General features: G+C 39.4%; 4 protein-coding genes across 5 annotated transcripts; 2 read left to right on the plus strand and 2 right to left on the minus strand.

The window, feature by feature from the left end:
* Positions 1-18: 18 nt before the first annotated feature.
* On the plus strand, positions 19-6029 carry LOC132202683 (leucine-rich repeat protein SHOC-2). 2 transcript variants are annotated; one of them, XM_059629754.1, is made up of 8 exons: positions 19-553; positions 3303-3471; positions 3528-3661; positions 3715-3973; positions 4043-4273; positions 4369-4602; positions 4659-4857; positions 5271-6029. In XM_059629754.1, the coding sequence occupies exons 1-8, from the start codon at positions 225-227 to the stop codon at positions 5636-5638; spliced, it is 1923 nt and encodes a 640-aa protein (XP_059485737.1). In that variant the 5' UTR covers positions 19-224; the 3' UTR covers positions 5639-6029. The 2 variants fall into 2 exon arrangements, with proteins under 2 accessions (XP_059485737.1, XP_059485738.1); XM_059629755.1 differs by lacking the exon at positions 19-553 and adding an exon at positions 1816-1946.
* A 305-nt stretch (positions 6030-6334) lies between these two features.
* On the minus strand, positions 6335-9522 carry LOC132202682 (ADP-ribosylation factor-binding protein GGA3). Its single transcript, XM_059629753.1, has 4 exons — positions 9319-9522; positions 8660-9040; positions 8220-8547; positions 6335-8100 (listed from the first exon to the last, which is right to left on the minus strand). The coding sequence occupies exons 2-4, from the start codon at positions 9020-9022 to the stop codon at positions 6818-6820; spliced, it is 1974 nt and encodes a 657-aa protein (XP_059485736.1). The 5' UTR covers positions 9023-9040; positions 9319-9522; the 3' UTR covers positions 6335-6817.
* Position 9523: 1 nt separating this feature from the next.
* On the plus strand, positions 9524-11103 carry LOC132202693 (endothelial differentiation-related factor 1). The gene is made up of 5 exons (XM_059629772.1): positions 9524-9666; positions 9736-9799; positions 9904-9955; positions 10225-10479; positions 10958-11103. Exons 2-5 carry the CDS (start codon positions 9764-9766, stop codon positions 11014-11016), a joined length of 402 nt encoding a protein of 133 aa, XP_059485755.1. The 5' UTR covers positions 9524-9666; positions 9736-9763; the 3' UTR covers positions 11017-11103.
* A 631-nt stretch (positions 11104-11734) lies between these two features.
* On the minus strand, positions 11735-12843 carry LOC132202731 (proteasome subunit beta type-1). The gene is made up of 4 exons (XM_059629847.1): positions 12653-12843; positions 12392-12581; positions 12052-12288; positions 11735-11996 (listed from the first exon to the last, which is right to left on the minus strand). The coding sequence occupies exons 1-4, from the start codon at positions 12742-12744 to the stop codon at positions 11811-11813; spliced, it is 705 nt and encodes a 234-aa protein (XP_059485830.1). The 5' UTR covers positions 12745-12843; the 3' UTR covers positions 11735-11810.
* Between the last annotated feature and the right edge of the window lie 27 nt (positions 12844-12870).

Genomic DNA, 12870 nt, shown 5'->3' on the forward strand with positions numbered 1-12870 from the left:
CGCGAGGGATGGGGGTCCGCCGAATATATGTGTCTGGTCGCGAGCAGCGGCAGACACGCAGGAGCTGCCGGACCCGCGACACACGCACGCTCGAAAACTCCTGGGCATAATTGAAAATCTGCATTACATTTATTATCTCGAGAAAAAGTGGTGGTGCCTCTCTGATTGCGGGCAAGGGCGGAGCTACAGTTGCGAGAGTTGGTGCAGAGGTCGGTCGGACGGAGATGCGGCGCCGCTCAATCGTCGCTGCCATGTCGGGCTTCTTGTACACGCTGCTGGGGCTGACCGTGGGCAGCAGTCTGCACTGCGCCCAGCGACCCCAAATCTCGCCGTGCACCTGCTTCAGCGGCAAGGAGCTGAACGTCGCCTGCGAACGCATGACCTCGTTCGCCGACGTGCACCAGGCGCTCAAGGGTCACTTTGCCGCCGACAAACGCCTCACCCTGCGCATCACCCACTCCACGCTCGACGACCTCGAGGCCCCCGAAGGCCTCGGATTCGCAGATCTTGGCATCTGGGTCAACAAACTCAACATCAGCGAAAACAACCTCAGGTTCGATACTCTTTTTTTTTCAATTTTTACATACTACTTTTAATAAATAAATATAGGTCTAAATTTTAATTTTAACTCCCTGATTAATTGTGTTGACAATAGTTCCAAACTTCATCCTGAATATAATTAAAAATAAAAACTGTTATTTTAAATTAAAAAATAAAATAAAATCCCATTTTAATTTACACTTGCAAAAACGTATACAATAAAAGTATATCGCATCCAATTTAATAGCTTCTACGTTTTTAGTTCATCTTCATTCAATAATATTCCAAATCACTTAAAACTTAAAATTAATTAATGCACTTTTGAGAAACATGATTATATTGTGAGACCAATATTTTTATGCTTACTATTTGATTTAGATACTAGTGGAAATATATACAGCAAAAATAATTAATATTATTCTGCAAAAAAAAAAATTAAATGTTTTTAATCTCCTTTCAATATTCATGAGTTAAAGTTGCCGTTTTGATATTTTAACTGTTTTTAACTATTGTTAAAGCATCTATTTCTATGTTTACGATGATAATCAACTCGCCGCATATTTATTTTTAGAATTTATTTTCTTCGTTCATTAATGATATATCGGAGATAAGAGGCTGAAAAGAATATTCTTTAAAAGAGAATTTTTTAATATAAAGACCGTGTCTCATCAAAAGCCCCAGTTTATTTGTTGTTATCGGGTTCTCAAACGTCAAATCAATCGAAATTAGGCCAGAAATGGCAGAAACGCGTGATACTGGTGATGGCATTGGCTGATATTTTATTTATGTTATTCAAATGCGTCGTCTTCCTTTATGTATAAATAATTTACGCGGCACCTTGAAATCAAGAATATACTGGAAATCCCTTCAGTTTAGGCATAATTTACTTTTTCCTCGTAATTGTTATGTGCTAAAATTCATGTTCGTCCACTAAACTATTTTTATTGAACTAAACTATTAAACTAAACTATTAAATTTTTTAAATTCTAAACTCTGACTGAGCACATATATGTTATTAACGAGCTAAATTGTGATAATTTTCAACATTTTAAAATTTTCAAAATTATAAAAATAATATTGAATCATTGAAAAGGAAATATATATAAAAACAATAATGAGCTGATTACATCCGATTACAACTGCAGCCGTAATAAATTTTATAATTGCATAACAATATGCCTGCTGCGCTGACGAATGAAATCGGCACCGCGGTAGGCACGATTCTTATTCTGTGAAATAGATTTCCGCTGACGGTTTCAAGAATTAGAATATGACGCGCGCGCGCTCGGCTGGCTCGTCTCTCTGTGAGAATTGCCAATTGAGAATTTCATCTGGAATGTCAACCTAGATTGGCTCCAATATCGCAGAGGTCACTGCGCCAATTGGTGACCCCGCCGACTTGTCAGGTACGTGACCTCTGACCTGGTCGCGCGAGAGCTCAATATTCGCAATTGCTACTGCCAGACTTGCAGCGGCACCTCCGTTGATTGACAGTGTGAACGGCTGAACTTTTGATTCATAAAAAATCGCGCCAGGGCTGACGCACTCTCTGGAAATGGGATTGTGCCGGCTGTTCACGTGCTTGGACTTTGATACACTGAAATTTTCTTAGAATTCGGATGAGAAACAGATCAAATTTATGAAATTGACATATAAATTAAAATATTATTGAAAAATACATCTAATTATATAAAGAAAAAACCCACGTTTCCATTTTTCTTTATCTGAATTTTTTTAATGTATAAAAAATTTATTGCCTTACGAAAAAAATTTACTAAAAATTAACAAGAATTTCCAAACTTTGATTTGTAAAATTATAAACATAAGTGTTTTATTCGAGAGATACAAAATGCACATTGGTGATGCGATAACCTTTGGCTTTTTAACGCGCGACTTCATGGGCACCCGCGATTAATTGATCAGCTTTGATATAGACTACAGGCGCGGTATACGATTTCCTTCTTTTTTTTTTTTTTTTTACAAAAAAGCGCGGTGCTAGACGACTATTTCTCTTGCGGCGCCGTGTGTGCGGTGACATGTCCACGTGCGTGTCCGCATTTCCAAAATATTTATACTAAACTAGAAGCAGGCGCCAGACGACATGCAGGGGCAGCAGGCGCGACGCGATTTGTTTCTTTCGAGGCGCCTCCCAGAGTAGATTTGGTGACGAAGTGTAATTAATTAAATGGGACTAAAGCGCTGCAGCGTGCAAACGCATTTATTTCGTGTGCTGAGAAGCGAGAATTTTTTTAAAGTTGGGAAGTTTCTAAATTCTGCCACAATTAAAAATAACTAGAAAAGTTAAAAAAAAAATGTTAAATTAATAACATTACCAAATATTCACATTGATTTGAACTAATTAAAAAATTTATTTGTTTATAATATTGCAGCACTATTTATTTTTATATTATTTTAGAAGTATTTAAAAAATTATATTCAATTCTTTATATTATAAATTAATGTTATTCAAATATACATATTTATCATATTATAAAGCATTATTAAAATAGAACACGTCAAACAAGACAACTCTACGTAAAATGTAATCCATGGAAATTAGTGTAATATATATTTCTGGAATGCTGTATGGCGCTGGTAAATGGTTTGCCAAAATCCATAAGATGATACTTCTTTCTACTGTTCTTGTCAGTGTCTATTCATAATTTCATAATTAATTACTAATCTGGACTATAAACTGTACCTTAAATTATTTTCGATTTCTTAAAATTGTTATGAGCTAAAATTTAAATTCTATAATGCAGATCCCTGCGTTCTGACGCGTTCCTGTCAATGGGGAATGTGACTCTCTTTAACCTGGCAAACAATCTGCTGACGGAGATTCCGTCCGACACCTTGGCTCACATGCCGAAGCTGAGAACACTGACTTTGGGAGGCAACCGGATCCATCAGTTGTCTAATGATGCTTTTGAAGTCAGTTTAAAATCGCATTGGATAATAAGAATAATTTTTAAAATACAAACTTGTAGGATTTGCACAACTTAAAAAGCCTGGTTCTGAGCGACAACGAGATAACTGAGGTCGGATCCAAGACGTTTCCTCCGAAGCTGCAGCGACTCGCGATAGCGCGCAACAAAATCACCACTGTCAACGGATCCCTCAGGTTTGCACTCTCGCGTTTCATTTCCTTCAGACCATTTTGATTTCTGCCGACAGGGATTTGAGCGATCTCGAGTGGCTGTTCATTGAGCAAAACGCGCTGACGAGTCTGGACGGAGAACTGCCGGCGTCGAGCAAACTGGTGCACCTGAATGCGACACACAATCTGCTGACTTCGGTGCCCGAGGACCTCTACCTGCAAAGCGCCATGGATAAACTGCTTCTGAGCCACAACGAAATTTCAGCTCTGAGTGGTTCAATCAAAAAGTTGAGGCGCCTCAACCACCTTAGTCTCACATACAACCAAATCGATTCGGTAATATATTTTTTAATTTAAAAACAATTGATATAATGACAGCATTTTATTTTTTAATTTATATTAAAGCTCAATGAGGATGAATTTTTGGAGTGCGAGAAGCTGCAATATTTGTACCTAGGCCACAACAAGATCACCGAACTGAACGGCGCCCTTCGTCCTTTGCGCGCAGTCGTGCGGGTTTCTCTGCACCATAACCTCCTCACCGAATTTGACCTATCTCAGGTTAGAGGTTTGAAGACGTTGCAGGAGTTGGACCTCAGGTACAACAGGATCAATAGGCTGCTTAGCCGTGTTGAGGTAAATTTAATTAATTTTTAAATTTTTCATTTTACCTTTAGCGTTTAAGAAGGGAGGAATAAATTGAAAATTATTTTTTTATTATTTCTTATTAGATGCAAAACGTGGTTGAGTCATTGGACAGTCCAAACTTAAACGAGCTGCGTCTGGGACACAACGAGCTTTCCACGTTGGACGGTTTTCTGCTTGGCCTGAGGAGCCTGCAGAATCTCGACCTGAGCCACAACAGATTGCGTCACTTGCCGCCAGACGAGCTGGTCGGTCTGGATAACCTGAAGTTCCTCGACATCAGCCATAACCAAATTTCAACACTGGCAGACACGTCAAAGGTAAAGAATTTTAAATTTTAAGCTCTGCCCAAAAGTTTTGAAAAATTGCTTTTCAGAAATTGCTGCCTTCACTGGAAAATCTGCTTGCTGGCCACAACGACTTGAAGGTTTTAGACAATGATCTTCATGGTTTCCCGAAGATTTGCTTTGTGGACTTGTCGCACAACAAGATCACCACCATAGGCAATGCCGTGGCCGCAAAGAGCTCCTGCTTACACAAGGACGTTATTGCCACACTGCGTATTTTCCTCCAAGGTAAAAAACAATTAATCTTCCTTATTTCCTGATAATATCTGTATCAGTTCAAATTGAATTAAAAATTTGCAATAACATTTAACGTTATTTATATACATATAATTAAAAAATACTATGCAACCTGCCAGGCAGAAGTGTCACGCAGGTTGCATTCTATGAATCACAGGGATTTTCCTTTCTACTATCTACAAGCCTAGAATAGTCATAAAGAATGCGATTAAAATAAATCGATCAGCAAATTGATAAAATTATTTATTTACTTAATGGTCGGTTTTCTAAGAAAAACATTTCATCATAGAATTATAGTGCCATTAATTAATTAACGTTTCAAATAATATTATATTATATAGCCATTTAAATCTGATATTATCAAATCCTCCGGTTGGCAGAAATTAATTAATTTATTTTAACAGGCAACGAAATTGAATGCACCCAAGAGCTGGCCATCGCTAAGGAGATAAATGAGGGTTACCGCTCCGAGTTTGTTGGAGTCCCCGAATGTGAAAAGTTTGCATTGCCACCTGTTGTACCTTCTGCGGCTCCAACCCTAGTGGTGTCCCCTCCCCTGGCAAGCATTCCCGAGATTCTGGAGGTGAAGAAGCTGGAGGTGGCCGAGGAGACGGTCAAACGACAGCCCTTCATGGACGAGCTGAACGAGGCGGCCTATCTTGCCGAGCCGATTTCGGAGCGGGAAAATGATGAGCGTCCTGGAGGGACAGTTCTGCAAATGGGACCACTCCTGCAAGCGCTCGTCGCCAGCAGCACGCCGCCGGCAGAATAGCACAAAATTTCATGGGAAGAGTCTAGTAGAAAACTTTTCATACCCAGTCATACTCTGAAGAAATAATTATTTAAACAATTTAACCCACAATTATTAGTTTTTCAGCCAAACTGCCTCTCTGGCTCTATAGTTACAGAGAAACACCAGCCAAATGTAGAAAATTTCCTGTAGTTCTTAGCTCCATCTAATTATAGCTCATTAACTCAATATGTATTGGAAAGTTAGTTTTTATTCGCAGGATACAATTTTATTTTTAATCCTAAGACGACTTGGAGTTTTTTTTTTAATCTGGCATATTTCATATCATAAAAAAAAAAAATAGGAAATAACTCTGGAAACTGTTAAAAAAAAACAAAGAGACGGTTTTTCTATCACTTACGAAAAATAAGATCATCATATCAGGTATTGCAAATGAATTACCTCCAAGAATTAAACCAAGGATGAATAGATTTTAAGAGTTGTGAAAATATATAATAATTGTATTCAGAACTAGAATTTAAGAACTAATCTGTAGAAAAGTAGGACTTGATTGCTAGATTTTTAAAAACGTGCACGTTTCAAATTTGTAAATTTCATGGTTTTGTCCAAATGCCAAATTCAATTTGACTGCGAAACTTTTTCGAGAATTTGGTAAAAGTGTCAATAAACGTTATTGGATTTCAGTTATATTGTGTGTCGCGATTGAAAAATAAACAAAATTCATAATTTTTCGATCAAAATGTTTGTTTGATTAATTTTTCTTATCTTCAGTACATGAAAAAACTACCTGGCCAGAGTTTCTTTTGCTTAAGTCTACAAATTTTTCATCAGAGAAACTAGGGTTATTTTTCTAATATTCACAGATTTTTTTTGTGTATTTAAAGCTCATTTTCATACAAGCATTATTATTATATTTCATATCAATATAATTTCCTAATATTTAATCATACACATTTTATCAGTTGTGAGTGCCATTATCAGGTCAAAGGAAACAGGCGGAATGCATAAAATATAATAATAATTCTTTTGAGTGAGGATACATTTCACTGGTCAAAGAAGGGACAGTAAAAACAAGATTGGAACTTCAAAGTAAGGAGGAAAAAAATCACACGCGTACGTATTGCAACAAAGATAAAACAACTGAAGGCGAGAGAACAGTTGAGTTCAGATCACATAATATTTTTGTTTTAATTTTCAAATTTATGTTGAGCCTTCAAAAGGCAAGTGTTCCACCTCACCCATCTCTGTGACCAGGTCACCATCCACACAATAGGACAGCATTAATTTGAGGCCGATTTTCTGCTCCTTTGGGTTTGCCAGCAGCATCAGCTGGGTGACCGCTGGGGGCGGCAGGAAGGGGCTGAAGGCAGGCAGCTCGGAAGCCGAAGGGGGTTGGAGTCGCACCTTGCAGGCCTTGCTGGGCACCACACACTGACACACGAGACTGTCCAGCGGTTGTGCCAGGCGGCTTTGAATGGAGACGACAACCACTCGGACACCAGGTCTTGGGCAGTTCTGGGCCACGTGCAGAGACACGTGAAGGCCCTCTGGCTGGTCCAGAACCACCACTGGGGGGATTCGACTTGGACGCACTTCAGTCAAACTAACAGTGAGGTTGGCTAAAAGAGCTTTACAATCTATCGGAGGTTCTTCGGAAGCTCTTTGCGGCTCAACTGTGGCCGTCGGTGGTTTTTCAGGTTTTGGGACATCTTTGGAAACTGTGTTTACGTTAGGCAAGTTTAAGATATCTGCGGGTATTTTAGAATTTGTTTCAGGAGGCCCATCCATATTTAAAGGTTCCAGGTCGGGGAGACTGTCCGACTTTCCAAAGTCCAACAGTGAGTCGTCTCCGTGGTTTGCGTTTTCAAAATCTAGAATTGCATCATCGCCGGTGCTGATTTTTTTCTGCTTCTTTTGCAGACCTTCAGTCATTTGGGCTTGAACGAGGAAGTCCAGGTCGAGGCCCTTGAGGGGGTCACCGTGTGGTTTTTTCTCCACTTTGACAGTTGTAGGGGAGGAGATGAAATCGGCTGAACCCGTCATTAGGGAGGGATTGGCTTTTCGAGGCCCCAACTCCACTTTGGCGCCCATGATCGGTGCGTCCATCAACAACGGCCCGTCCAACAACTGTGCGCTCATGGGCGTCGATTCGGCAACCGAATTCATTCCAGCCGAACTGAAAATTTCCTTCAGCTGGTCGGCGTCACTTTTGTTGTTCTGCGCCACGGAGCAGGCTTCGTCTTGGCCTAAGTCAAGCAGGGATGCGCCTGCGGACGTTGTCCTCAAGGGCAGTTTTTCACCTCGGAGGATCACAGCTGTGTAGATATCCAGGACACGACTGAGCTCTTCCCCAGCGGAGATGATGTCGTTGAGAATTTCCTCCTGGTCGGCACACTCCTCAGCAAGGTTGCTGAGGGTTGGCCTCAAAGTTTCGCAAGTCTGTTTCAATTCAGACATTAACTCCAAGTCAGCAGTGTTGGCACCTGGAAAAATTATGACTTAATATTTATTTTTATAACGTGAGATTTTTTACATATTTGCTGTCATTTTAAATTTAAAGAGTTTTAATTGAACTAATTTTGCTGACTGTTTTTATCTGTACCAGATTTGTTGTAGTGCGTGAGCATTTCCATGAGCAGTTGGCAGTTGTTTTGCACCTGCTCAACCTTGCTGGTGGCCTTGCACTGCCTCTCCGTGCGCTTCTCGTCCTCTCGCACCATCGATTTGATCAGTCTGTTGGCCGCCTGCAAATCGTCCGGGTGTTTGCTCTGCAAAAGTCGCTTCAGCAGCTTGGACTTCTCGTCGTCCTCAAACACTGAAGTTTTGTCCGACGGCCTCGGTGGCACAACAGCGCATGGTGAAGACATGTGATCGTCTGTGACTACCCCCTGCTTACGGAGCATGTCAAAGGCGTCCTGGATCTTTGTTTCCTGTAAAAAATTATTTTATTGTAGCAAAAAATAAAACAAAAATTAAAAAATTAACCGAGGAAAATATATATTTTTTTTATTATAAATAATTTAAAAAAGGTAAGTTATCAACCTGAGGATACTGCCTTGTCCAGCCAAAAAGCATCTCAAGGACTCTGCTTTTGATGGCAGGAGCGGTGCGAGGACCCAAGTACTTGGGCGACACGACGCGGATCAGCTCGTTGAGGAAACGAAACTTGGCCACTTCAGGAAGCAGAGACGGACACGTGCGGACGCAGTGCTCAAGGATGTGCAAAGCTTGCAGCGCCTCCCATTCGTGACTGGATTGGATTTTGGCCGCAAGCAGACGGGTGGCCAGCAGGGCGCCGTCAGGTTCGACATTCACTCGCTCGCAGAAGCGGTCGATGGCTGCTGTGTCCGGGCCAGAGTTTGCCGGGTTGCTGGCCGCCTGCAACAGCTGCTCCAAACTCGGCATCCTCTCCAAATAGTGGACCTTTGGAGAAAACACGAAAAACACGATAAAGATAACTAAAATTATGTATGTATGTATGTCTAAAATGTTGAAAAAAATCAATGCACACAAAAAGCATAAAATTAAAACCACAAGAGAAAAATTTGATTTCTTGATTAAAATTATTTGATTGCAGCGAATATACATCTTATGCGCAAATTTACTTGACGCAGTGTGTTGTGAACCGCAATATGTATGTACGTAAAAAAAATGGAAAAATAGGAACCACTCCTTGTTGTCACCAAGTTCTCCATTCTTACCGAGCCAAATTTGGGATTTATCTTGAAACAAGCACCATCGGTAGCGATTCAGTGCAAATAAATGGCCATGCCCTAAGCGTGTAAAACGCAAAGTTTCCCAATTTTCATCTCTTCGCGGCGGCGAAATGAAAATTAATCGATGAAATTTCGCCGGAGTCTGCAGAATTAGCGAAAACACTGCATTGACAGTGTCACGCCCCCTTTTGGTTCCTCGTCGCTGATTGGTCGACACTCATTTGTTGTGATCGCCATCTTGAAATTTTCCCTTGACCAAATAAATCTCACGCACTTTACGTTTTACCGATTTGCGAAGTTTCTGGAATCGCAGCAACATTACTATCAATTCAAGTGAGTGGAACTGATGAAACTTTAATCCCAGCAAGTGAATTAACTCAAAATGTGATTACGCTTTTGCAGAAAAGGACAAATCAAACCTACCGGCAAGATGAATATGAAAAATATCTCGGCTAAGTCTGAGCAGGTGCGTGTCGATTGCACGTAGACATTATCCTCAACTTAAATACATACAACAACAAATAATTAAATACTTGTTTGTTTATTTCAATTAAAATCGTTATTTTCTAGGCTGTGAATGCCGCCAGGAGACAAGGAGCCAGTGTTGACACGACTCAGAAATGTATGCGCAGAAATACTTTACATACATATATTTAAATTAACCAAATTCATATTTGTTACAATCAAATACAGACAATTTTGTTCTCATGTTTTTTAAAAATAGTTTTGCGAAACAGGCGCGATTGCCACCTATAAAAACATGAAGTGATGCACTGAAATACATATGTAGAAACGCAGAATAGTTGTAATTTCCTTTACTCTTCCGATATCTCATGCAGCAAACAATTTTAAATTAAAATAGACTGGATTAATAAGAAAAATATTTTTTAGGGGGTGCTGCCACCAACAAGCAGCACCAGACCACCAAGAACACGGCCAAACTGGACCGCGAGACTGAAGAGCTGAAGCACGAGAAAATTTCCATGGACATTGGCAAACTGATCCAGCAGGGACGTCTGTCCAAAGGCTGGAGCCAGAAGGAACTGGCCACAAAAATCAACGAGAAGCCGCAGGTTATCAACGACTACGAAGCTGGCAGGGCCATTCCTAACCAAGCCATTCTAGGCAAGATAGAACGTACTATTGGTGAGCAATAATTTTTTTCACTCTTTTGCAAATTTCAGGAAAATTTTAAATCATGCGGGCTTAATTTGGTCATGTTTTGTTATATAGCAATTAAAATATAAATAATAAGTTTACCTTGGAAAAGTTTGTTCAAAGAAATACATAATTTATTTAGAGTAAGCCCTAAATTTATTTTGCTTTCGTTTGAATGCCTTATATTGATAAATTTTATAATTATTATATTTTGATTTTATATATATGATCAAATTTTATCAGCATTTTGTTATAAAAAAAAATTAATTTGTTCTTTTATGTTGTTAAAATTGTGTCTCTAAACAGGTACAAAGATTCAAGGAAAAAAATGAAGCAGATGACCATGAAATATCCCGTTCAATTTAGTGATTAATAAAAAAATCAGTTAAATTCAAAATTAAGTACTAAAAGCAGAGCTATGCTAATAAATTTGGAGTTATCATGAGTCATATTCTTTTTGTTTCAGGCTTGAAACTAAGAGGACAACACAAAGGAGAAACTGTCCCTGGGGTAGGCAAGAATTAACTTTAATGTGGCCTACTCCCCAGGGAAATAGAGTTGACCTCTGCAGATTGGTCAACTTAAATTTAAACTTAATATAATTTAAGAAAATATTGTATAAAAAAAATGTCAGTGCTTGAAGCAGCAGCTATAACCGAGCGTCCACTCTGGCCTTTTCTACTATAACTGCATTGACTGTCTAACTTGTTCACCGACATCATAAATGCCAAAAAATGCTCCAACCCCATGTCTTATTTCCTTTCATATGTGAATAATATTGTAACTCCTTTTTTATCGCGAATTTTAACTTGTATAAAAATTAAAACTAAAGTGGTAACAAGTTTTTAATTTACAACTTACTGCAAGCATTTCTATGGTTTTGCTCCTGTAGGGTTGAAAAGACAATGTGTGGATTTCATTTTTCCCCATGTTCGGTTTGCCGATTTGTGATAATTCATTTTTGGCGATGACTGCTGAATAAATGAAGTAGTACACTGGTAGAAAAGCTTGTGATATTCTTTTTTAACCCTTTCCTTATTAGGAACTAAAAAATATCGTATTAATAAAGAATTAATTGAAATGAAAATTTAATCCTGAAAAATGTTTTTGATTATTGAAGAGAAATTTTTCCTAAATTTATCGACAAACTTTATTTTTCTAAGATTTTTCATCCATCAATGTTTTATTTTTAAATTAATTTCTATTCAAAGACTTTTCGATTACAAAAAAAGTTGAACTTCTGTTTTTATTACTTTTCAATGGAATTTATTAAAGCAAATCTTTGTAATAGTAATTAGTACAAACGAGAAGTTCAAAATTTAATCCTTCCTCAGTGGGAAAGACTCTGAGCGAACGCCATCCTTGGTGATGATCTTGATCTCAATCCCGTCTCCGGTGTAAATGTCTCTCTCAGCAGCCGAGATGAAAACTTCCTTCAGAATTGCCACAGCTTTGTCCAATTGAATCGGCTCGACAACAACTCCTTCTTGGTTTTTCAGTCCAATCTAAAATTGCAAAATAGTTTCTAGTTCAGAAAAATATTATTATATATTGAGTTACCTGATTGTCCAAGAGCGGTTGCAGAAGAGCTCCAGCTGAACCACCAGCCCTGTAATCTGAGCGGGCAAAGTGGCCGATGGGGTCGTAACTGAAGACACAGCCTTTTCCCTCAATGTCGAAGCCAGCAAGGACGTTGGACACGTAGTAGGGGAAGAAACGTTTGTAGTACATCATGGTGGACAACATCTGTGCAATAGCTGGCGTGGACATGACCTTGTTGTGGGTATGCTCGTACATCTAAAATTTTCAGAAATTTTTCCTTCATTAGCAAAGATAAATTAGAAAGAAAAAAATAATTATTTGATCTAAATAATTGGTATAATTTGTAAGGATTTTATACCTTCATTCTAGCCTCAACCAGTCTTGTGAGGGTGAGAGTGTCGCACCAGCAGCCGGTCGAGCCGAGTACAGTGGAGTTGGACAGTTGGAAAAGCTTTGATTGCTCCCTTGTGTGGATGGAAAAGCCGGAGCTGAGACGCGTGTCCGAGCCGATGACCACAAAGTCGTCTCCAGCAATCGAAACGATGCTCCTGAAATGTTAATATTTGCATTCAAAAATTGGCTGACAGTAGTCGGCGTTGACGCATTTGGCAAAACGTACCCTCCATTGTCGGAATAGGGGCTGAAATGGTGGCTCACGGGGTTGGCCGCGTAGTCGGGCAGGTAGCGATTTTCACCTTCGGCCATCGCCATCACGTCTGCACTCGGAATTCGGCAAAAACCAGACAAATTTGCAGAATGACGGGCAGTAATTTTCTTCTCCGGCAAGCTTTTTTTATTACAGTCATCGATCATTCTGATTGGCCCCTTCTTCAGCGA

This window comes from Neocloeon triangulifer, unplaced genomic scaffold, assembly GCF_031216515.1.
Source record: "Neocloeon triangulifer isolate White Clay Creek 2 clone unplaced genomic scaffold, ASM3121651v1 ptg000015l, whole genome shotgun sequence".
NCBI classification, from domain to species: domain Eukaryota; kingdom Metazoa; phylum Arthropoda; class Insecta; order Ephemeroptera; family Baetidae; genus Neocloeon; species Neocloeon triangulifer.